General features: G+C 50.3%; 1 protein-coding gene across 3 annotated transcripts in view; it reads left to right on the top strand.

Moving 5' to 3' along the window:
- Window positions 1-20484, top strand: part of DNAJA3 (DnaJ heat shock protein family (Hsp40) member A3) — a 32904-nt gene extending 12420 nt beyond the window's left edge. Inside the window, exons 3-11 of one of the 3 annotated variants that reach the window (XM_055242873.2) lie at window positions 199-282; window positions 4432-4632; window positions 5328-5480; window positions 6081-6228; window positions 7758-7822; window positions 9991-10119; window positions 12145-12260; window positions 13835-13932; window positions 19255-20484. In XM_055242873.2, the coding sequence (XP_055098848.2) occupies window positions 199-282; window positions 4432-4632; window positions 5328-5480; window positions 6081-6228; window positions 7758-7822; window positions 9991-10119; window positions 12145-12260; window positions 13835-13932; window positions 19255-19277 (1017 nt within the window). In that variant the 3' untranslated portion in view covers window positions 19278-20484. Of the gene's footprint in view, window positions 1-198; window positions 283-4431; window positions 4633-5327; window positions 5481-6080; window positions 6229-7757; window positions 7823-9990; window positions 10120-12144; window positions 12261-13834; window positions 13933-18521 lie in introns of all 3 variants that reach the window. The other 2 variants (XM_063618308.1, XM_055242874.2) reach the window with 2 other exon arrangements.
- Window positions 20485-22352: the final 1868 nt, after the last annotated feature.

Genomic DNA, 22352 nt, shown 5'->3' with positions numbered 1-22352 from the left:
TTCACTTCCCAAAGTGTTGGGATTACAAGCGTGAGCTACTGCACCCAGCCGAGAGACAACTTTTATAAAGGGAACATAATTATGACTGGTATTTGGGGTTCTGTTGTATCTGGGGTTTTGTTGTATCTGGGGTTTTGTTGTATCTGGTATTGGGGGTTCATGTTGTATCTGGAGTAATTTATCATGTTTTTCCCTTAGCTTGCCAAGAAGTATCACCCTGACACAAATAAGGATGATCCCAAAGCCAAGGAGAAGTTCTCCCAGCTGGCAGAAGCCTATGAGGTAATATGACTTTGGTGCATACGGTCACTGCTGTTCAGTTATGTGTATGAATCAAAGGTTCCATTCCTACCTGGGACAGCCTGGTGTGTCATACAGTCCAGTGTGAAGGCCATGTCCCTGCACCAAGTCATCTTGTTAAAAAAATAAAAAAGAGAGAGATTCCAGGCCAAGCATGGTGTCTCACTCCTGTAGTCCTAGCACTTTGGGAGGCTAAGGCAGGAGGATCACTTGACCTCAGGAGTTGGCTTGACCCTAGGAGTTTGAGACCAGCTTGGGCAATGTAGTAAGATCCCGCCTCTACAAAAAAAAAAAAAAAAAAAAATCACCAGGCATGGTGGTGGTGCGCCTGTAAACCCAGCTACTTGGGAGGCTGAGTCAGGTTCATCACTTGAGGGGCTCAAGGCTGCAGTGACCCATAATGCCATCATTGTGCCGTAGCACTATGGTCTGGGCAACAGAACAAGACCTTCTCGCAAAAAAAAAAAAAAAAATTTTAAGGCTAACTTGGAATCTCAATGAAGAACAGGATCCAGGCCGGGCGCAGTGGCTCATGCCTGTAATCTCAGTGCTTCAGGAGGCCGAGGCAGGCAGATCACAAGGTCAGGAGATCGAGACCATCCTGGCTAACATGGTGAAACTCCCTCTCTACTAAAAATACAAAAAAATTAGCTGGGCGTGGCGGCGTGTGCCTGTAGTCCCAGCTCCTCGGGAAGCTGAGGCAGGAGAATGGCGTGAACCCGGGAGGCAGAACTTGCAGTGAGCTGAGATTGCGCCACTGCACTCCAGCCTGGGCGACAGAGCGAGACTCCATCTCAGAAAAAAAAAAAAAAAGAACAGGATCCAATAATGTGTACTAATAACGTTCCCCGGTAATTTAGGTTTGTAGCTGGATTTGGGAATTCACAGTTGGATTAATTAAGTCAGCCCTTATTCAATGACACCCCCTTCCTCCACCTCAGGGCATCAGTGCTTTTTGGAGATAGCGGTTATTGTAAAAGTAGAAGCCCATTATTGTCCTATAAGAATTTTCAATGTAATCAGAGGACAAAGCATACATCTCTGAAAACAGCTATTGACCACTTCCATAGTTTTCTGAAAGCAGACCTTTTCCCCAGATTTTGTGACCATCTTTTTTGTTTTTGGTTAAGGGACAGTGTCCCTCTATGTTTCCCAGGCTGGCCTTGAACTCCTGGGCTCAAGAGATCCTCCTGCCTCGGCCTCTCAAAGTGCTAGGATTATAGGTGCAAGGCACCACAGCTGGCCGACTTTGGCCATCCTAAAGGGGTTCAGGATATATAGGAGCTCATATATCTACAGGAGCAGACAGCCACGTACAAGAACAGTCTCAACTCAGTAAATCTTTTTTGAGTAAATATCTGTCAACTAGATCTAATGAAAGGTTTATTTACTAGTGTAATTTTAAAATAATATGTTTTTATTAAGTAGCTCAAACTAATTGATACCATAACTAGAGAGTCTTGGAACCTGCTTCTATGGAAGATAAAGTTAATTTTTTTTTTTTTTTTTTTTTTTGGAGATGGAGTCTGGCTCTGTCGCCCAGGCTGGAGTGCAGTGGCTCGATGTCTGCTCACTGCAAGCTCCGCCTCCCGGGTTCACGCCATTCTCCTGCCTCAGCCTCCCGAATAGCTGGGACTACAGGTGCCCGCCACCTCGCCCGGCTAATTTTTTTGTGTTTTTAGTAGAGACAGGGTTTCACTGTGTTAGCCAGGATGGTCTCGATCTCCTGACCTCGTGATCCGCCCGCCTCGGCCTTCCAAAGTGCTGGGATTACAGGCGTGAGCCACCGCGCCCGGCCAATTTTTTTTTTTTTAAGAGTTGAGGTCTCAGCCAGGCAAGGTGGCTCACGTCTATAATCCCTATAATCCCAGCACTTTGGGAGGCCAAGGCAGGCGGATCACGAGGTTAGGAGTTCGAGACCAGCCTGGCCAAGAGACCGGCCTGGCCAATATGGTGAAACTCCGTCTCTACTAAAAATACAAAAATTAGCCAGGTGTGGTGGTGGGCGTCTGTAATCCCAGCTATTCAGGAGGCTGAGGCAGGAGAATTGCTTGAACCTGGGAGGCATCAGTGAGCTGAAGATTGTGCCATTGCACTCCAGCCTGGGCAACAGAGCGAGACTCCCAATCCAAAAAAAAAAAGAGTTGAAGTCTCACTCTGTTGTCTGGGCTGGAGTGTAGTGGCAAGATCACGGCTCACTGCAGCCTCAAACTCTTGGGCTCAAGCAGTTTTCCTGCCTCAACCTCAACTTCCTGAGTAGCTGGGACTACAGGTTCCCGACTGCACCCAGAAGATTCAGTTTTTAATGGGATGGGGGAGTGTTATTCTTGTGAATGTGTTTTTCCACATGGTTAGTTGATTTGATGTTTCTGCCAGGGGGATGAGTATTGGAGAGTCCTAATCCACCATTTTGCTGACTTCTGTCTCCAAGGGGGCTGTTATTAAAAGGACCGAGCCTCAGAACCTAAGAGCAGCAATTCCTTGGGAAGGGCTGGAACCAGGAGATAAAAGCCACTAGGAAGTCATGAACTCCTACCTGTCTCCTTCTTCCTTTGCATCTTAACTGGGTGCCCTAAAAATTACCCTAGACACCAAGCTGTCCTCCACCTGCTTTCTTAGTCCCCCTCCATTCTAGGTGGAAGTGTCTTTTCCTTTGGAGGAAGCGTACTCTTTTCTCTTTGGCCTTAAGGACAGTGCCTATTTTTTTGAGACAGGGTCTCACTTTGTTGCCCAGGCTGGAGTGTAATGGTGCAATCACGGCTCACTGCAGCCTCAACCTCAACGTCCGTGCTCAAGCAATGCTCCCACCTCAGCCTCCCAGGTAGCTGGAACTATAGGCGTGCACCACCATTCTTGGTTAATTTTTTTGTATTTTTCTTGTGATGGGGTTTCACCATGTTGCCCAGGCTGGTCTTGAACTCATGAACTCAAGCAGTCTACCTGCCTTGGCCTCCCAAAGTCCTGGGATTACAGGTGTGAGCCACCATACTCAGCCTAGGGCAGTGTCTTTTTAATTAAAGAAAAAAAAAGTAAGACAAACACATTAAAAAAAGATACAAAGTGAGGGCCAGGCACGGTGGCTCATGCCTGTAATCCCAGCACTTTGGGAGGCGGAGGCGGAGGGATCAAGAGGTCGAGACCATCCTGGCAAACGTGGTGAAACCCTGTCTCTATTAAAAATACAAAAAAATTAGCTGGGCGTGGTAGCGCATGCCTTTAGTCCCAGCTACTCGGGAGGCTGAGGCAGGAGAATCACTTGAATCCCGGAGGCAGAGGTTGCAGTGAGCCGAGATCGCGCCACTGCACTCCAGCCTGGTGACAGAGCAAGACTCCGTCTCAAAAAAAAAAAAAAAAAAGATACAAAGTGAATACTTCATTTTTTCTTACCCCTCTCTAATCCCCCTTTTTGAGGTAGTTAGTCCTTATTAACAGTTTTGTGGGCCAGGCCCAGTGGCTCATGCCTGTAATCCCAGTATTTTGGGAGATCGAAGGGGGAGGATTGCTTGAGGCCAGGTGTTCGAAAGCAGCCTGGGCAACATAGCAAGACCCAGTCTCTACAAAAACCTAAAACAATTTGCCAGGCCTGGTGGTGTGCACCTGTAGACCCAGCTATTGGGGAGGCTGAGGCAGGAGGATTGCTTCAACCTGGGAGGTTGAGGCTGCAGTGAGCTAGGATTTCACCACTGCTGTTGTCGTTGCTGTTACTTCTACCTGTTACTCCGGTTGTTCTGGCTTCCACAAGACCTGTCGATAAAGGTAAGGGTAGGAAGCATAAATTCTCTATGAGGTAATGTCTCCTGAGGAGAGAGGTGAATGTGAATCTGTGAAGAATCCAGGGTGCCTGTGAGGTCGAGTGAGGATCAACACAAACATTTCCCCAGCATGCGCGACCCCTGGGAGAGTTCCTGAGACTTTTTGCAGCACTTCACGCCCTACACTTAGCATTCAGTTTGGTCATCTCGTCCCTCTTCTAGGTGCTAAAGTCGCAGGCCCACCCCAATCTCATAGGATGTGTTTGCACATAGGGCCACTTAGTAAACGTTATGGCTGCCTTATTTGCTGTGAACTCTCGTCTGTATTCCTGGGCCTTGGTAGACCCGGGATGCCCAGTGGCTCTGCTTTTCACCGTAGGTTTTGAGTGATGAGGTGAAGAGGAAGCAGTACGATGCCTATGGCTCTGCAGGCTTCGATCCTGGGGCCAGCGGCTCCCAGCATAGCTACTGGAAGGGAGGCCCCACTGTGGACCCCGAGGAGCTGTTCAGGAAGATCTTTGGCGAGTTCTCATCCTCTTCATTTGGAGATTTCCAGACTGTGTTTGATCAGCCTCAGGAAGTAAGTTCCTCACTTTGAAGAATTATTCAAATTTTAGGCTAAGTATGAGTCAAACAAATTTTTTTATCAGTTTCTGTTTCTCAGAAAGGCAAGGCAGCTTAAATGGAGTGATCTGGAGGCAGCCATTTTAGTAGAAAATAATTTCGGTATTTGAAAAATCGCATAGGTAGTAATGAGTACCTCCATTGTGATGCTATTCTTAACAGTTGCATAATCAGGTAGCACCTAAGGCTTTCAGAGCCCATGATGAGGGTGTGAGTGTTGTCTCTCATCTGCTACAGTATTCCAGGAGAGCTCTATCCGGTGGGAAGGCACTGTTGATCTTCTCTCATTTATGTCCTTATAAGACACTGTCAGAGTGGAAGAGAGAGGAGATATATTTATGATCTAAGTTATGATTGTGGATCATTCAGGCTGTTTTTAAGTGCCATGTACGAGTATTTATCTGTGAACATTTTCAGTTTGTTGAAAGCACATTTTCATTTAACTCATACATTATCTCTTAAAAATCCCAAAAAGCAGGGCAGAATTCGTTCAGTGAGTCCTACCTATGCTTACTTGGCAGAGTGCAAGTAAGTACAGTGGTGAAAGAGTGACTGAAAATGTGGGCCAGTACCCTCCTTTCCCTTTAGAGCCAAGCGTCAGTTTTGGTCGTTGCGAACAAAAGTTGACAGGCTGTCCCTTGGTTTCTTTAGTACTTCATGGAGTTGACATTCAATCAAGCTGCAAAGGGGGTCAACAAGGAGTTCACCGTGAACATCATGGACACTTGTGAGCGCTGCAACGGCAAGGGGAACGAGCCCGGCACCAAGGTGCAGCATTGCCACTACTGCGGCGGCTCCGGCATGGTAAGGGTCTGCCTGAGACTCCACCTCCCACAGCTTGCGCCACTGACCGTGAGAAGAGCTGGTTGTGGCACTGCTCCCAGAGAACTTATGCTGGGAGCAGGGGGAGTTGGTGCACTCAGCCTGGCTGTCTTTCCCCCGTGACCCTGAGGAGACGAGCCTGTGCTCCTCCTTCCCTGGCACCACAGGCTCAGCAACCAGAGCACAGCAGCTCCGGGGGGGCGGGGCGGGGGATTGCATCCAGTTGTCACTTTCTTCTTTATTTTTCTAACAATTGCTTTTGTAATTCAAGGGGAAATAATCTTTTTTAAATGTACTGCTCAGCTCCCAGGAGTCTTCAGGTACTTCTGTAGAGAGGCGGTATCATATTTTTCAGTGTCGTGTGGTCAAGTTGATGATCTGGAGTGCAGAAGTTTGTGTGTTCTAGAAAATCAGATGAACAGATTGAGGCCCTGCACCTGGGTTCCTAGGTAGTGTGTTTGAGTGCACATGCACATGAAAAACAAGCCTTAAAGAGACATTTTTCTTATGCACATTGTGGTCCCAGAACCACCCATCGGTTTACCTGCCTACTTAGGTTACCATTTTTCTTGTTTTTATCAGGAAACCATCAACACGGGCCCTTTTGTGATGCGTTCCACGTGTAGGAGATGTGGTGGCCGCGGCACCATCATCATATCACCCTGTGTGGTCTGCAGGGGAGCAGGACAAGCCAAGCAGAAAAAGCGAGTGATGGTCCCTGTGCCTGCAGGTGGGTGCTTGGGCCTGCCATGTCCAGGAGCTTGGAGAGGGCAGACAGGGCTGAGGCCACTGCACTGTGTGGAGAGGGCAGAAAGGGCTGAGGCCACCGCACTCTGTGGAGAGGGCGGAAAGGGCTGAGGCCACCACGCTGTGTGTGAGTGGGCTCTTGGTAGAAGTTATGGTTGAGGCCCTGGAGCCTCAGGCTGGAGGAGGAACTGGAGTCTCCTTGAGTCTTTCTGTTTGTGCCAGTTATCCTTAAAATCTACACTTTGCATGTCACACTGGGGAGAAGAGACCTGACGTGCATACTCTGCTTCTTCCAGGTGAGGGAGCAGCTTCCAATCCCCGGGCTCCTCTCCTCTCTCCTCTGTCTTAGTCACTGAAGCCATCATTGTCCCTACTGCCACCCTGTCTACATCAGCCCCACGGATCCCACTTCCCACTCCATGTCTACTGTTCCCTTGCCGGAAACTCACTTTCTGCTTTCTTTTTTGGGTTAACTTTTTTCATCTTGGGGATCCCAGCTTGAGTATCCCTTCCCTAGCTAGCCTCACATCCTCCTCCCTGTTCTTTTTTTTTTTTGAGTCGGAGTCTTGCTCTGTCACCCAGGCTAGAGCTCAGCGGCCCGATCTCGGCCCACTACAAGCTCTGCCTCCCGGGCTCACGCCATTCTCCTGCCTCAGCCTCCCGAGGAGCTGGGACTACAGGCACCTGCCCCCACGCCTGGCTAATTTTTTGTATCTTTAGTACAGATGGGGTTTCACCGTGTTAGCCAGGATGGTCTCCTTCTCCTGACCTCGTGATCCACCCACCTTGGCCTCCCCAAGTGCTGGGATTACAGGCTTGAGCCACGGCGCCTGGCCTGCTGTACTATTCTTTAGATGTCCCTTTCTCTAGAATTGTGAGCATTTCCATTGAAGAACATGTCTCTGTTTGTAATTATGCATTAATGCTATCGTTTGGTTAACACCCATCACTCCAGTGAGACCATGAACTTCCTGAGGTACTGCATAGACCAGGCCTGAGGCAGGTGCTCAGTCAGCAGGTGTCTGTGTTGCATCTCTGGAAGGTTACCCATGTGCCTCTTAGATAATCACATCGTTCCTCGTTAATAAGAAACAGGAGTGGGGAAGAAGCTGTGAGTTACAAATGGATCTTGGGTGGGAAGTGCTGTGGGAGGTCTCACAATAACTGCTCTCTTTCTTTTCTTTTCTTTTTCTTTTTTTTTTTTTTTTTTAAGATGGAGTCTTGCTCCGTTTCCAGGCTGGAGTGCCGTGGAGCGATCTCGGCTCACTGCAGCCTCCACCTCCTGGGTTCAAGCGATTCTCTTCCCTCAGCCTCCTGAGTAGCTGGGACTACAGGCGTGAACCACCATGCCCAGTTAATTTTTAGTAGAGACCGGGTTTCACCATTGTTGGCCAGGATGGTCTTGATCCTTTGATGTCATGATCTGACCGCCTTGGCCTCCCAAAGTGCTGGGATTACAGGCATGAGCCACCGCGTCCTGCCTAACTGCTCCCTTTCTAATGTCCCTTGTAGGAGTCGAGGATGGCCAGACCGTGAGGATGCCTGTGGGAAAAAGGGAAATTTTCATTACGTTCAGGGTAGGTGCTCTGCCCCGCACAGCTTCTGTTGGGCTCTTCCTCTCTTCGGATGGGTGTGGCTGAGGCTGCTCCCACGAGGTCAAAGATTCACAGGAACATGTCTTGCCATTCATGTTTCTGAGGGGCACGTGGCCACCTAGATGCGGTTTTTAGCCATCTGTTACCTTCAAGATTCTGTGCCTTGTGTGGAGAGAAGACAACTTCTTCAAGATGTTAACAAGTTAGAAATACAGGTCACATAAAAATACAGAAAACATCTTGTGTTTTTATGATAAGATTGTTGATGAGGCAGTGAGTGTGAAAGTTACAATTTTACATACTGTATACAGGGGCAAACCTTGCTTTTCTGAGATGGTAGAAACATTAATGAAGACAATGCCTTCTACTGGCAATTGCCCTCCTATGTGTACACCTGAGAAAAATCCACACAAGCCTAGCAGGCGATAGGTACAAAGGGGTGCGTGAGAGTCCTGTCCATGGTAGCAAGACACCGCCTTCCTCCAACAAGAGAATGGCTCAGTGAGCCATGGTGGTCAGAGGCTGCTGCAGGGCAGTCGGAAGGAAGGAGTAAGAGCTGCACTCAAGGGGTGCTCCAGGCATTGCAGGTATAGAGAGCAGGGATGGAAGGCAGCTTGCCAGTAGCTGTAGGGCCTCAGAGACCATCTAGGTAAAGTTTTAAAGCATGTGAGATGGCATTATGTATTATTTAGGGACATGGAAATACATAGTAAATAGAAGCTCGTAGGAATGATAAATGCTAAAGTCAGGGTCGTGGTTAGCTGAGGAGGGCAAGACTCACCTGTGTTTATGATGTTTTATTTTATTTTACTTTATTTTCTGAGGTAGGGTCTTGCTTTGTTGCCTACGATGAAATGCAGTGGGGCGATCTTGGCTCACTGCAGCCTCAGAGTCCCTGGGCTCAGGTGATCCTCCCACCTCAGCCTCCTGAGTAGCTGGGCGTACAGGCGCACGCCACCAGGCCTGGCTGACTTTTGTATTTTCAGTAAAGATAGGGTTTCACCATGTTGCCCAGGCGGGTCTCAAACCCCAGGGCTCAAATGATCCACCCACCTTGGCCTCCCAAAGTGCTGGGATTACAGGTATGAGCCACTGTGCCTGGCCTGTGATATTTTGTTACCTCCACTGGGTTGTGGGTATGACATGCTTGTTATATTATTTACTCTGCCCTTTTTTTTTCTTTTTTTGTCTGGAGACAGAGTCTTGCTCTGTTGCCCAGGCTAGAGTGCAGTGGCATGATCTCAGCTCACTGCAACCTCCACCTCCCAGGTTCAAGCAATTCTCATGCCTCAGCCTCCTGAGTAGCTGGGACTACAGGCATGCACCACCACACCCAGGTAATTTTTGTATTTTTGGTAGAGATGGGGTTTCACCATGTTGGCAGGCTGGTCTCGAATTCCTGACCTCAGGTGATCCACCCACCTTAGCCTCCCAAAGTGCTGGGATTACAAGCATGAGCCACCGCAGCCGGCCTATACTTTCTAATAAAGTAAGTTTTTTTTTTTGTGTGTTTTTTTTTTTGAGATGAAGTCTCGCTCTGTTGCTCAGGCTGGAGTGCAGTGGTGTGATCTCTGTTCAATGCAAACTTCATTTCCCAGGTTCAAGTGGATCTCCTGCCTCAGCCTCCTGAGTAGCTGGGATTACAGGTGCCCGCCACCACACCTGGCTAATTTTTGTATTTTTAGTAGAGACGGGGTTTCACCACGTTGGCCAGTCTGGTCTCAAACTCCTGACCTCAGGTGATCCAGTCACCTCGGCCTCCCGAAGTGCTGGGATTACAGGTGTGAGCCACTGTGCCTGGCTAAAGTAAGATTAAAAAAAAAAAAAAAGTTCAAAAGACAGTTTTACATTTTTATTTCCCTTCACGATTGAATGGCTTGATCTGAGACTGAGGAAATCCAGGTTTGCTTCCATTTCGGCGTTTCAAGTGTGTAGAACATTGCAGTGTTGAAATATGTAGAACATGCCATTCCTGGGCCTGGGATGGTATCACCTTGGTGGAAGAACAGTTCTTTCCCTCAACACTGCGCTTTATGTTTGGAAGGGGTGTGTAGTTTGTCAGGTCTGAGCTTGGGCCTGGCCAGGCACGCAGCTGGTGTTTAGTCTGCAGTGGGCTTATCTTCACATGCATCTGTCATGTTTGGCCTTAGGTGCAGAAAAGCCCTGTGTTCCGGAGGGACGGCGCAGACATCCACTCCGACCTCTTTATTTCTATAGCTCAAGCTCTTCTTGGGGGAACAGCCAGAGCCCAGGGCCTGTACGAGACGATCAATGTGACGGTAAGAGGGTGTGAGAACACCATTGTCAACCCTGTAGTTTATTGCTCATTTTCTGAAATGGAAAAGAACTGACCAGTGGCCTGGAACCCATGAGTGACCAGCATGTCGGGGGGCACTCACACGGGAGGACATGAGGAATTTTAGGCTGCTTCTTGAATGTGGACCACAAGCCACAGGCCTTGACTCTATAATCGCATGGGAAGCAGTTCCTGGCTGGCATCACTCCCACACTGGTTAGCGGGGCCTGGGAACTAGGCGCACCCAGGACACAGAGGGGTTCACCCTGGGTTGTGTTCTTTGCACTTGCTTCTGTCCAGTGCCTGGCTCTGAGAGCAGAAGCCTTGGGGTGCACATCCCTTTTGCCACAGTGATGGCTGCCTGTGTGCTGCCTGCACCTGTCCCCCACCTCTCTCTTGACCTGCCCCGCCAGCTCCTCCCACCTCCAGGCCACATCATTCTCTGTATTCGCCTCAGAACCTTCTCCATCTTCTTTGTGGGGAACCTTGGGGTAACCTCCACCAAGGAGGTGGGCATTTTGGGCCAAGGCTTTCTCCTCCATCTGGGGGCTATTCCCTGGCTTCTCCAGGGTCCTGTGGTTCCAAGGGCCAGGGAGCAACCTCAGCCACGCACCCTGTATTGGCTTTTCCTGCTCCCAAGTTTTCCTGCTTCGCTCCCTCACTCCTGCTTCCTGGGCTCACTTGCCCAAACTCTTGCCCCCTCATCCTAGTCACAGGCTCTGCTCTGGGCAGACCCAACTTAGCTCATTTCCATGTGCTTGTGGGCGGGCTTGGCCCAGAAACCCAAGTGGCAGGTTTTTTTTTTTTTTTTTTGAGATGGAGTCTCGCTTTGTCGTCACGCCACCACACCTGTCTAATTTTTTGTGTTTTAGTAGAGACAGGGTCTCACCGTATTTCCCAGGCTGGTCTTCAACTCCTGAGCTCAGGCAGTTCACCCACCTCGGCCTCCCAAAGTGCTGGGATTACAGGTGTGAGCCACTGCGCCCAGCTCAGTGGCAGTTCTTTCTTTCTTTCTTTTTTTTTTTTTTTTTTTTGAGCAGAGTCTCGCTCTGTTGCTGGGCTGGAATGCAGTAGCACGATCTTGGCTGATGGCAATCTCCGCCTCCCAGGTTCAAGCAATTCCCATCTCAGCCTCCTGAGTAGCTGGGCCTACAGGCACGCGCCACCAGGCCTGGGTAATTTTTTGTGTTTCAGTAGAGACGGGGTTTCACCATTTTGGCCAGGAAGGTCTTAGTCTCCTGACCTCGTGATCCGCCTGCCTCGGCCCCCCAAAGTACTGGGATTACAGGCATGAGCCACTGCACCCAGCTTTTTTTTTTACCCACCCCCCGAGACGGAGTCTTGCTCTGTCAGCCAGAGCTGGAGTGCAATGGCGCAATCTTGGCTCACTGTAACCTCTGCCTCCCTGGTTCAAGCAATTCTCCTGCCTCAGCCTCCTGAGTAGCTGAGATTACAGGTACACGTTACCATGCCTGGCTGATTTTTGTGTTTTTAGTAGAGATGGGGTTTCACCATGTTGGCCAGGCAGGTCTTGAACTCCTGACCTTGTGATCAGCCCACCTCGACCTCCCAAAGTGATGAGATTACAGGCGTGAGCCAGTGGTAGTTCTTTTCAAGGAATTCCTATCAAGATTGTCTTCATATAGTGAAAACTTTTTTTTTTTTTTTTTTTTTGAGACGGAGTCTTGCTCTGTCACCCAGGCTGGAGTGCAGTGGCCCGATCTCGGCTCACTGCAAGCTCCGCCTCCCGGGTTCACGCCATTCTCCTGCCTCAGCCTCTCCGAGTAGCTGGGACTACAGGCGCCCGCCACCACGCCTGGCTAATTTTTTTGTATTTTTAGTAGACACGGGGTTTCACCGTGGTCTCAATCTCCTGACCTCGTGATCCGCCCGCCTCGGCCTCCCAAAGTGCTGGGATTACAAGCGTGAGCCACCGCGCCCGGCAGTGAAAACTTTTTATTTGAGCAACTGGGGACCAGGGGAAACCACAGATTTTCTTTCTTTATAGATCCCCCCTGGGACTCAGACAGACCAGAAGATTCGGATGGGTGGGAAAGGCATCCCCCGGATTAACAGCTACGGCTACGGAGACCACTACATCCACATCAAGATACGAGTTCCAAAGTAAGTGCCCCCTCGGCCATGGCCAAGCCCGCCTGGTCCTGCGGTGGCACTGCCCCTGGAGCTCTGTGGCTTGGGCAGGTCACTGCTCCCTGTAAGTCAGGTGGTTCCTGCCCGAGTTCTTTGTCTATAAAGTGGACATAATAGAATGGTCGACTTCTTTTTTTTTGAGATGGAGTCTCGCTGTGTCCCCCAGGCTAGAGTGCAGTGGCGTCATCTTGGCTCACTGCAACCTCTGCTTCCCAGGTTCAAGTGATTCTCCTGCCTCAGCCTCCGGAGTAGGTGGGATTACAGGTGCCTGTCACCATGCCCGGCTAATTTTTTTTATTTTTAGTAGAGATGGGGTTTCACCATGTTAGGCAGGGTGGCCTCAATCTCCTGACCTAGTGATCTGCCCACCTTGGCCTCCCAAAGTGCTGGGATTACAGGCGTGAGCCACCATGTCTGGCCAGAATGGTCGACTTCTTGGAGTTGTTGGGAGAATTAAATGAACAACACATAGGAATTTCTTTGCTGCTGCTGCTGCTATTGTTGATTTTCTTCTTTTTTTTTTGAGGAGTCTGTCACTGTGTTGCCCAGGCTGGAGTGTGGTGGTGCCATTTCAGCTCACTGCAACCTCCTCCTCCCCGGTTCAAATGATTCTCCTGCCTTAGCCTCCCGAGTAGCTGGGACTACAGGCGCTTACCACCACGCCCAGCTAATTTTTGTATTTTTAGTAGAGACGGAGTTTCACTGGCCAGGCTGGTGTCGAACTCCTGACCTCAGGTGATCTGCCCACCTTGGCCTCCCAAAGTGCTGGGATTACAGGTGTGAGCCAGCATGCCTGGCCCATTGCTTTTCTTGTTGATGTTACTAGCACTGTTAGGACCTGGAGAGGTGGCCTGGGCAGAGTGCTGTGGGTACCTAGGGCGGGACATGCCTGACTCCTCTCGGGAGCACTCATGCTTTTTGTTAATTAGATAATTTCATTTTTTTTTTTTTTTTTTTTTTTGAGATGGAGTCTAGCTCTGTCTCTAGGTGGAGTTCAGTGGTGCAATCTCAGCTCACTGAAATCTCCACCTCCCAGATTCAAGCAATTCTGCCTCAGCCTCCCAAGTAGCTGGGACTATAGGCATGCGCTGCCACGCCCAGCTAATTTTTGTATTTTCAGTAGAGATGGGGTTTCACCTTGTTGGCCAGGATGGTCTCTATCTCCTGACCTTGTGATCTGCCCACTTTGGCCTCCCAAAGTGCTGGGATTACAGGCATGAGCCACTGCGCCTGGCCTAATTAGATAATTTCTTACTTGCTTCACATACACACTCGTAAAATCTGTTTCCCCTCCTGTAAACTGTATTTAGCATAGTCACAGTGACACTTGTTTAAACGACTTAGTAGGGTGTTTTAGGAGCTTTTCTGTACAGAAGCTTTCAGGGCGTGGTCCTTAGGTTCTCACCACTGCACTGGCTCAGGGTGTCCGCCCCTGCCAGGGTCGGGTCCCTCTCTTCCCATGTGCTGCGAGGGCGCTGGCTGCCCGTTGAGTTCTTTCCAAAGCTTCCCGGCGGAAGCCTTGGCTGCTGACTCTGCTCCGTCCGCAGGAGGCTAACGAGCCGGCAGCAGAGCCTGATCCTGAGCTACGCCGAGGACGAGACAGATGTGGAGGGGACGGTGAACGGCGTCACCCTCACCAGCTCTGGTAAGGAGTCTGAAGACTACACAGCGACACGTGGGGGCCTCAGAGCCCCCCGCGGTATGGATGATTCAGGGCAGCATGCTGGGGTTTCCACTTTGGGTTCTTCATGAAGCCTTTAAAATGTGCAGTTGAAAGAGGGGGGCTGTGGGCGGGAACAGTGGGCAGGGAGCCGCAGCCCCCAGTCCAAGCTTTGCCTCCTTTCTCTGTTTGTGTTCCTGTGCTGAGGTGAGAGCACCAGGGCACTTCCTGCAGGCAACTCTGCGTGTCTTAGACCCAGTGTTCTGAGTTCTATTCTTGGTTCTGCCACTTGCCCTGTGACCTCGGACAAATCCTCCCCTGAGAGCTCCTGGCAAAAGCGTAAGGAGAGCATGGATTGGAAGGATTTGTGCACTTCCCACCTAGGACACTCCACCAGGATTTCAGAGTGTCTTAAAACAACAGTAGCCACAGCAGTGGAGCCGCAGTCAGAGGACTCAGTCCGCCGCTTTAGAGCAGGACTCCCTCTGAGTTCATCTAGCCGTGAACAGATGCACCATTTACCCTGAGCTCAGACATCGTGCTAGCGAGTGGCTGTGTTAGGGATCTGTCACCAGAACACCTGCTGTGGGTGCTGTGACAGTGGCACCCCAGCTGCAGCCCCTCTTCCCATGGGGCCTGGGGCCTCTTTCCTGGGACTCCTGCTCAGGGCAGGGCAGGCTCTGCCCAGGGGTCGTTGGTTCAGGCTGCATGTATTTCCTCCTAATTGCATCATTTTGTCTTTGTTTGGATCCTGGGTGGAGTTCTCAGAACTTGAGCGTCCTTGGATTAGTGCATGGTAATTCTTTTTTTTTTTTTTTTGAGACGGAGTCTTGCTGTGTCGCCCAGGCTGGAGTGCAGTGGCGCAATCTCGGCTCACTGCAAGCTCCGCCTCCCGGGTTCACGCCATTCTCCTGCCTCAGCCTCTCCGAGTAGCTGGGACTACAGGCGCCCGCCACCACGCCCGGCTAATTTTTTGTATTTTTAGTAGAGATGGGGTTTCACCGTGGTCTCGATCTCCTGACCTCGTGATCCGCCCGCCTCGGCCTCCCAAAGTGCTGGGATTACAAGCGTGAGCCACCGCGCCCGGCCATAGTGCATGGTAATTCGTAGCAGGTGTTTGGAGCTGGGGGCAGATTTACCAATAAAGTGGAGGATTTGGAGCTCCAGGGGCAGAGGCAGGGGCAGGGGCTGGGATGGAAGTCCCTGGAATTTCACTGAGCTTCCGTTGCTCCTAGGGGACCGGAAGTCCTCTCTTAAAAAGCAGCTGCTGGCCTGGCGCAGTGGCTCTTGCCTGTAATCCCAACACTTTGGGAGGCAGAGGCAGGTGGATCACTTGAAGTCAGGAGTTTGAGACCAGCCTGGACAGCATGGCGAAACCCCATCCCTACTAAAAATACAAAAATCAGCTGGGTATGGTGGTGTATGCCTGTAATCTCAGCTACTCAGGAGGCTGAGGCAGGAGAATCGCTTGAACCTGGGAGGCGGAGGATGCAGTGAGCCAAGACTGTGCCACTGCCCTCCAGCCTGGGTGACACTGAGACTATCTCAAAAAAAAAAAAAAAATGGCCTGGCGTGGTGGCTCACGCCTGTAATCCTAGCACTTTGGGAGGCCGAGGAGGGTGGATCATAAGGTCAGGAGTTTGAGACCAGCCTGACCAACATGGTGAAACCCTGTCTCTACTAAAAAAAAAAAAAAAAACAAAAACTAGCCGGGCATGGTGGTGGGCACCCGTAATCCCAGCTACTCAGGAGGCTGAGGCAGGAGAATTGCTTGAATCCAGGAGGCAGAGGTTGCAGTGAGCCGAGATTGCACCACTGCACTACAGCCTGGGTGACATAGTGAGACTCTGTCTCAAAAAAAAAAGGAGCTGCCACAAAACTTTGTAGCCCAACCAGGTTCGGAATGTCACTTATTTTAATGGTTTGGTACATATACTATGTTATATGTATACTATCTTTTGTTCTTGTTTTATCTCTTGAACTAAAATAGAAGTGGTGACAGAGTAGTTATTCCCCGGAACTCTAATCAGTGCACCTGTGGCTTCTCCTTCCTCAAACCCTACAATCACATAACATGCAAGATTGGTTCCACAGACAGCTGTCCTTCCCTCCTCCTGCCCATCAGGGTAGCTTGAGGTGTGCTAGGGCCGGGCCCTGGGTGAGGTCGTGGACGTGTTGCTTACTCTATTGGGTATTGTTGGTCACCAGTTCATGTTTTGAGCCCCTCTCTGATACTGTAAGTTGAGAGTTGATTCCGCCACCCACTGAGATCCTTTGTCACTTTCATGGTTCCTTGTCCTGATCACTCAGCCTCACTCAGCTGTTCCCTCACTCAGCCAGGGTTTCTTCTCCTGTGTGCAAGACACTGTCAGTTCTTCCTTTTAAAGATCTTGGTGAGGCCCGATGCAGCGGCTCACTCCTATAATCCCAGCGCTTTGGGAGGCTAATGCAGGAAGATCACTTGAACCCAGGAGTTCGAGACCAGCCTGGGCAATATAGCGAGACTGTCTCTACAAAAAATTTCAAAACTAGCCAGGTGCAAAGTAGTATGCACCTCTACCACCAGCTACTTGGGAAGCTGAGATGAGAAGATCACTTGAGCCCCAGTACTCAAGGCTGCAGTGAGTCATGACAGCGACACTGTACTCCAGCCTGGGTGCCAGGGCGAGACTCTGTCCCTAAGCATACACCGTCACATGTCAGTCTGCTGCCTGTGGGTGGTTAAGTCTCTCATTATACTGTGAAGGAAGTTAGTTTTGCGTCCACATATGACAGTATTACAGGACATATAATTCTCATGTCCTAAGAACTTAAGCAACAGTGGGATTTATTTATTTGTTTGAGACAGAGTCTTGCTCTGTGGCCCAGCCTGGAGTGTGGTGGTGCAGTCATAGCTCATGGCAGCCTCAAATTTCTGGACTCAAGTGATCCTCCCACCTTGGACTCCCAGAGTGTCGGAAGTACAGACATGAGCCACTTGCCTGACCAGCATAGTTTTTGATGTGTTTAGTATCTTAATGTAGCTGCTGAAAACCTTAAGAGCTGACCCCGGTCTCCCAGAAAGACCATGGTGTGCTTAGAGACTCAGCACTTGCAGGGATAAACAGGTCCATCTTCTGGCAAAAAGAGAGGGAACTGGGGGGGCTTGCAATTACTATGTGACTTTTTGAGTGAGAGACACAGTATGGCCCTTTGTTGTTCTTTTTTTCTTTTTTAGGAGACGGAGTCTCACTCTGTCACCCAGGCCGGAGTGCAGTGGCGCGATCTCGGCTCACTGCAACGCACTCTGCCTCTTGGGTTCAAGCAATTCTGCCTCAGCCTCCCAAGTAGCTGGGACTACAGGTGCATGCCGTCCCCTGGCTAATTTTTTGTATTTTATTAGGGATGGGGTTTCACCATGTTGCCGAGGCCGGTCTCAAACTCCTGAGCTCAGGCAGTCCGCCTGCCTTGGCCTCCCAAAGTGCGATGATTACAGGCGTGAGCCACTGCGCCCGGCCTTTTCTTTTTTGAGACTGGGTCTCACTCTGTTTTATGTAGCCTCTCTCACCCCTTCCTGGGGACCTGTGGCCCCAAACTTTGGACCTTTCACTAGCGAAGGCACCGTCTTACTTAGACTGAGGCCTTTACTCTGTTATGCACTGTGCATGGCCTAGGTCTCTGAGCACATTAAAAATGCGCTCTACAATTAACATGCCAAGTTCAGGTCTATATTCTAACTCACAACAAAAGTGTGCACTCCTTATCTAGTTGGCAAATCTGTAACACGTTTGTGCGAGAACGTACCTCTAGATGGTGTCAGCCTGGGCCCTAAAGAAATTGCAGCACAGCTTCCCTAGGTTGAGAGCACTTAGGTTAGGTGCCCCAAATGGGGACAACTCGCTCAGGGAGATAGACTGCTGATGTGAGGGATGAGATGGAGTGCCTGTGACAGAGGATTGTGTGTGGCCGTGACTCCCACATGGGCTGTTCTGCAGGGTCTTTGCGCACACAGCAGCATGGAATCTGGTCAGTTGGTCTAGAGTAGGGTTTTTCTTGGCAGTCATTATTTACCTTCTTATAGCCAATAGCATGGTGGTTGAGTCTCAGCTTTGGAGTCAGACTGCATGGGCTTGCACTCAGTCCTCCCTCCCGCTTGTTGGCTCTGTGGCCTTGGGTAAACCCTGTAACCTCTCTGTGCCTCCCTTTTTTGTTTTTTGCATCTGTGAAATTTGCCTGTAAGGAAGTGTGTGGCCTGGCCTGGGAGGTGCCTGGCACTTGACTGTGTTTTTGTCACTGTTGCTCAGATAGAGACAGCTATCATAGTCCGTCTCTATTTCTTGTTTCCTTGCTGTGGGTCCATGATTAAAAGAGCAGTTGGGAGACCCTCAGGCTCTGAGTGGCCTTTTCACCTCAGTCATCTTCCAGGTGAGGCATCCTGTGCCATTTTAGGAGTGGCCCTCACTCTTCTTGAGGTGGCACTTGGCCGTTTCTTGAATGTGGACCCCTGGGTGGCCAGGTGGGGGTAGGTGGGCCCTGGGATGTGACTGTGGAGGTGCGGGCCCCTGACGCCAGTTCTTTCTGCTGTTTGTGCCCAGGTGGCAGCACCATGGATAGCTCCACAGGAAGCAAGGCTAGGCGTGAGGCTGGGGAGAACGAGGAGGGATTCCTTTCCAAACTTAAGAAAATGTTTACCTCCTGATATCCCAGCCGAGGTAGGAAAACCCTGGAGGTTTTTTTCCCTTTGTTTTCCTCTGTGAACTAATCCTGGTTTTCTCCCACTTTAACCAATATTGTGCCCCCAACCCCAGGAGTTGGAACAGGTGCCAGTCCAAGGTGCGGTAAACCTAGCTCCACTAGGAGCTGGCCTCTCAGCCTAGGGAATAGATGACGTGGCAATCAGCCTGTAGTGCAGGACTGGCTGGGCTGCCGCGGCCAGCCTCTGGCTGTGTCCTCTTCCTGGGGAGGTGGCGATGCTGGGGCTGTTGTACAGCCCCCCTGCAGTGGTGGGTCCGGCTTGCCTATGGTCACAGAGGGCGAGTCAGGCAGAGCCAGGCCTAGAACTCAGATCTCCTCACGTCCTGCCTGCTTGGAAGCTGTCCTCCTGCATGGACAGCGCAGGGCTGTGCAAGCCTGGGGGCTGCTCTGGGGTAGCGCTTGCTCGCCGTGTCATCTTGGGGCCCACTTTTGTTTATTATGCTCATCTCAGTGGCTGGGGTTCTCGCCCCTCTCTTGGCACAGCTGCTTTCCAGGGATTAACAGACGCTCCCCACAAGGGTGTATTCCCCTGAGATGTTGAGTGTAAGGTAACAGCCTATCTCTTTGGCTCAGGAAAAAGATCCACTGGAAACTAGGCCGGGAAGCAGCAGCCTTTCCAAGGGCCAGGGCACCTGGGAGACGGGAGGATTTCAGAACAGCAGCACTGAGCTCCCACCCACAGAGCCTCTGGACAGCCTTGGCAATAGCAAAATCATGGACAACACCTCTCTCCACGGAAAGGTCACAGTGGACAGCCCGGGCAGTAGGATGCAGCCCCAAAGGCTGGTGGCAGTTTCCTGTCCATGGGTAGGTGACGGCCCCTGGCTCAGGCAGAGGGAGATGGTTAGACTCTTGCAGGGCTAAAACTCTAATTTGGAATTGAATGTTGTGGAGATCTTAATTAAAGGCCATGCTTACAGCTTAGAAATGAAGCCTTAAGCTGCATCAAGTTACGAAGTGATTAATTTCCTTCTCAGCAAACCTCCGGGAGGTTCCAGAATGAGTTCTTCCTGACAGGTTGTCTTCACTGGGAGCCTGGGGCCCCCAGGCCCCACCAGCACTGTCCTCCCCTGATGAGGGGCCCTGCTGAGGTGTCAGCTGCTCTGCTCAGTTAGTTTTTATTCCTGGGGTACCAAGCAGCTGCACAGTCAGGGCCTGGGAGGTACATAGAGGCCCAGAGAGTCCCTGCAGGTTCTGCTCCTGACCGTGTGGGTGGTGATCCTTGTCAGGATGTACAGTCCTTGCTCCCACCCCATCCAGGATGGCCACCTGTCCCTGACCATTGAGTCCTGTTGTTGTAAGCCAGGCATGGAGGGCTCCTGCCCTTCTGCTGAGCCACAGCCCACTGCAGCACTGTGCTGGCCAGACTTCAGCTGCCTTGGGAACTGAAGCCCTGCCACCGTTGCTAGCCAGGGGCTTGTTTCTCCCACTTACACTGTTGACATCTATTTTCTGAAGTGTGTTTAAATTATTCAGTGCTAATCATTGTATTTTCCTGTGTAAATGTTGATTCAGAAAAGGAAAGCACAGGCTAAGCAGTTGAAGGTTCCCTACCATTCAGTGAGAGCAGAACCCCCATTCCCCAGCCTCTGCTGGTAGCATGTCACAGTTTCCATGTGTTTCAGGATCCTCGGGCTGTCGTCAGACAGGTTAATGAAGAACATTTCTCAACAGTTTCCTTTTTGTTTTCCTTTATAATTCACTAAAATAAAGCATCTATTAGTGTCTGATTTAGGAATGTAAAATGATTCTGTATTAATGTAAATAAGATTATCTATTGCAAAAAGATATTTAAAACCTAAATTTTGGTCATTTCTTCTTTGTAAGAATTCAGACAGCGTCTGCAGGTGGCTTATGGGGGTTACAGGAGACTTGGCTGGCCTCATCCTGTGCTCACAGCCACCCAGAGCACATGGAGGCAGACGGGTCTGGGGTGCCGACAGTGCTGACCATCACTCGGATTCCAGAGCAGGGTGCTTGCCATGACGCAACAGTCCCATGTGAGTAAATGTTCTAGAATCTGGATGGGACTTTTTCCTTGGGACCCCATGCTGTGAGAGCTCGCCAATGTCCCTGGGTCCCTGCATTTCAGTCTCCCTCACTGGATTGTTTCCCTCCATTCTTTTCAGTCTTTGCATATTTTACATTCAATCTTATTTTATTTTTTTTGAAATGGAGTCTCGCTCTGTCGCCCATACTGGAGTGAAGTGATACTATCTCTGCTAACTGCAACCTCTGCCTCCTGGGTTCAAGCGATTCTCCTGTCTCAGGCTTCTGAGTAGCTGGGACTACAGGTGCATGCCACCACGCCTGGCTAATTTTTGTATTTTTAGTAGAGATGGGGGGGGTTTCACCATGTTGGCCAGGCTGGTCTTGAACTCCTGACCTCAGGTGATCCACCTGCCTCGGCCTCCCAAAATGCTGGGATTACAGGTGTGAGCCACCATGCCTGGACAAAATTTTTATGTATTATAGTTTGGCTACTCTGGGTTCCCAGCCAAGCTCTATGCCTGGCATGGCTAGAGGGGCCCTGATACACAGCTCAGTCCACCCTGGCGCTCTGGGCTGAGCAAGGTGAGATGAGAGTCTATTCGCTGGGTCAGGTGGAGAAGAGACTCGGGAAAGAGCTGACGGACAGGAAAGGCTCAGCAGTGACATTCTGCTCATCTCAGATACTTCCCAGTATTTTCATCAATGAAATACTGATTGCCTGCCTACTGTGGACACTCAGTATGGACCAGGCCCTATTCTAGTTCCTGGGGATACAGCAGTGGCGAGCTAGACCGTGTCTCTTGTGAAAGCTTGGGCATATTCCTGGAACAGTCACCCTGAATCTCATTCATGTTCTATTGCTTCAAAGCAGAAGTCTAGAGAAAGACTTTGGAAGAGAAAGGTGGATTTTCTTGCTAAACAGAAACCATTGTTGTGTTGAAGCATCCTTCCCTCAAGGGATTAGAGGTGGCTGTGCATGACCAGGCAAGGTGGCACACACCTATAATCCCAGCACTTTGGGAGGCTGAGGCTGGTGGATCACTTGAGGTTAGGAGTTCAAGACCAGCCTGGCCAACATGGTGAAACCCCGTCTCTACAAAAATACAAAAAAATTAGCCAGGCGTGGTGGCGCACGCCTGTTATCCCAGCTACTCAGGAGGCTGAGACAGGAGAATCACTTGAACTCAGGAGGTAGAGGTTGCAGTGATTGGAGATCATGCCATTGCACCATGGCCTGGGCGACAGCACGAGACTTCATCTCAAAAAAAAAAAAAAAAGTGGCCGTGCAACGGCTGTAGAATTCATTGCCCTTTCCAGGCCTGGGTTTGGTTTATTTCCATTTGTGCTCCTGATGTATTTGTTACCAGACTTCTTTATAGCTTCTGAGTAGGAGTATCTATTTTAAAATACAAGAAAAGGGTCAGGCATGGTGGCTCACGCCTGTAATCCAAACACTTTAGGAGGCCAAGGAGGGAGGATTGCGTGAGCCCAGGAGCGAGAGTGAAACCCCCATCTCTACAAAAAATTTTTAAAAATTAGCTGGGAGTGGTGGCTTGCACCTGTAGTCGCAATTACTTAGAAAGCTTGAGGTGGCAGGATTGCTTGAGCTGAGTTCAAGGCTTCAGTGAGCTGTGATCATGCAACTGCACTCTAGTCTAGGTGACAGAGCCAGACCCTGT

This window comes from Symphalangus syndactylus, chromosome 14 (genome assembly GCF_028878055.3).
Source record: "Symphalangus syndactylus isolate Jambi chromosome 14, NHGRI_mSymSyn1-v2.1_pri, whole genome shotgun sequence".
NCBI lineage: Eukaryota > Metazoa > Chordata > Mammalia > Primates > Hylobatidae > Symphalangus > Symphalangus syndactylus.
The sequence above is the reverse complement of the archived record's forward strand: the minus strand, read 5'-3'. Positions and strand labels throughout refer to the sequence as shown.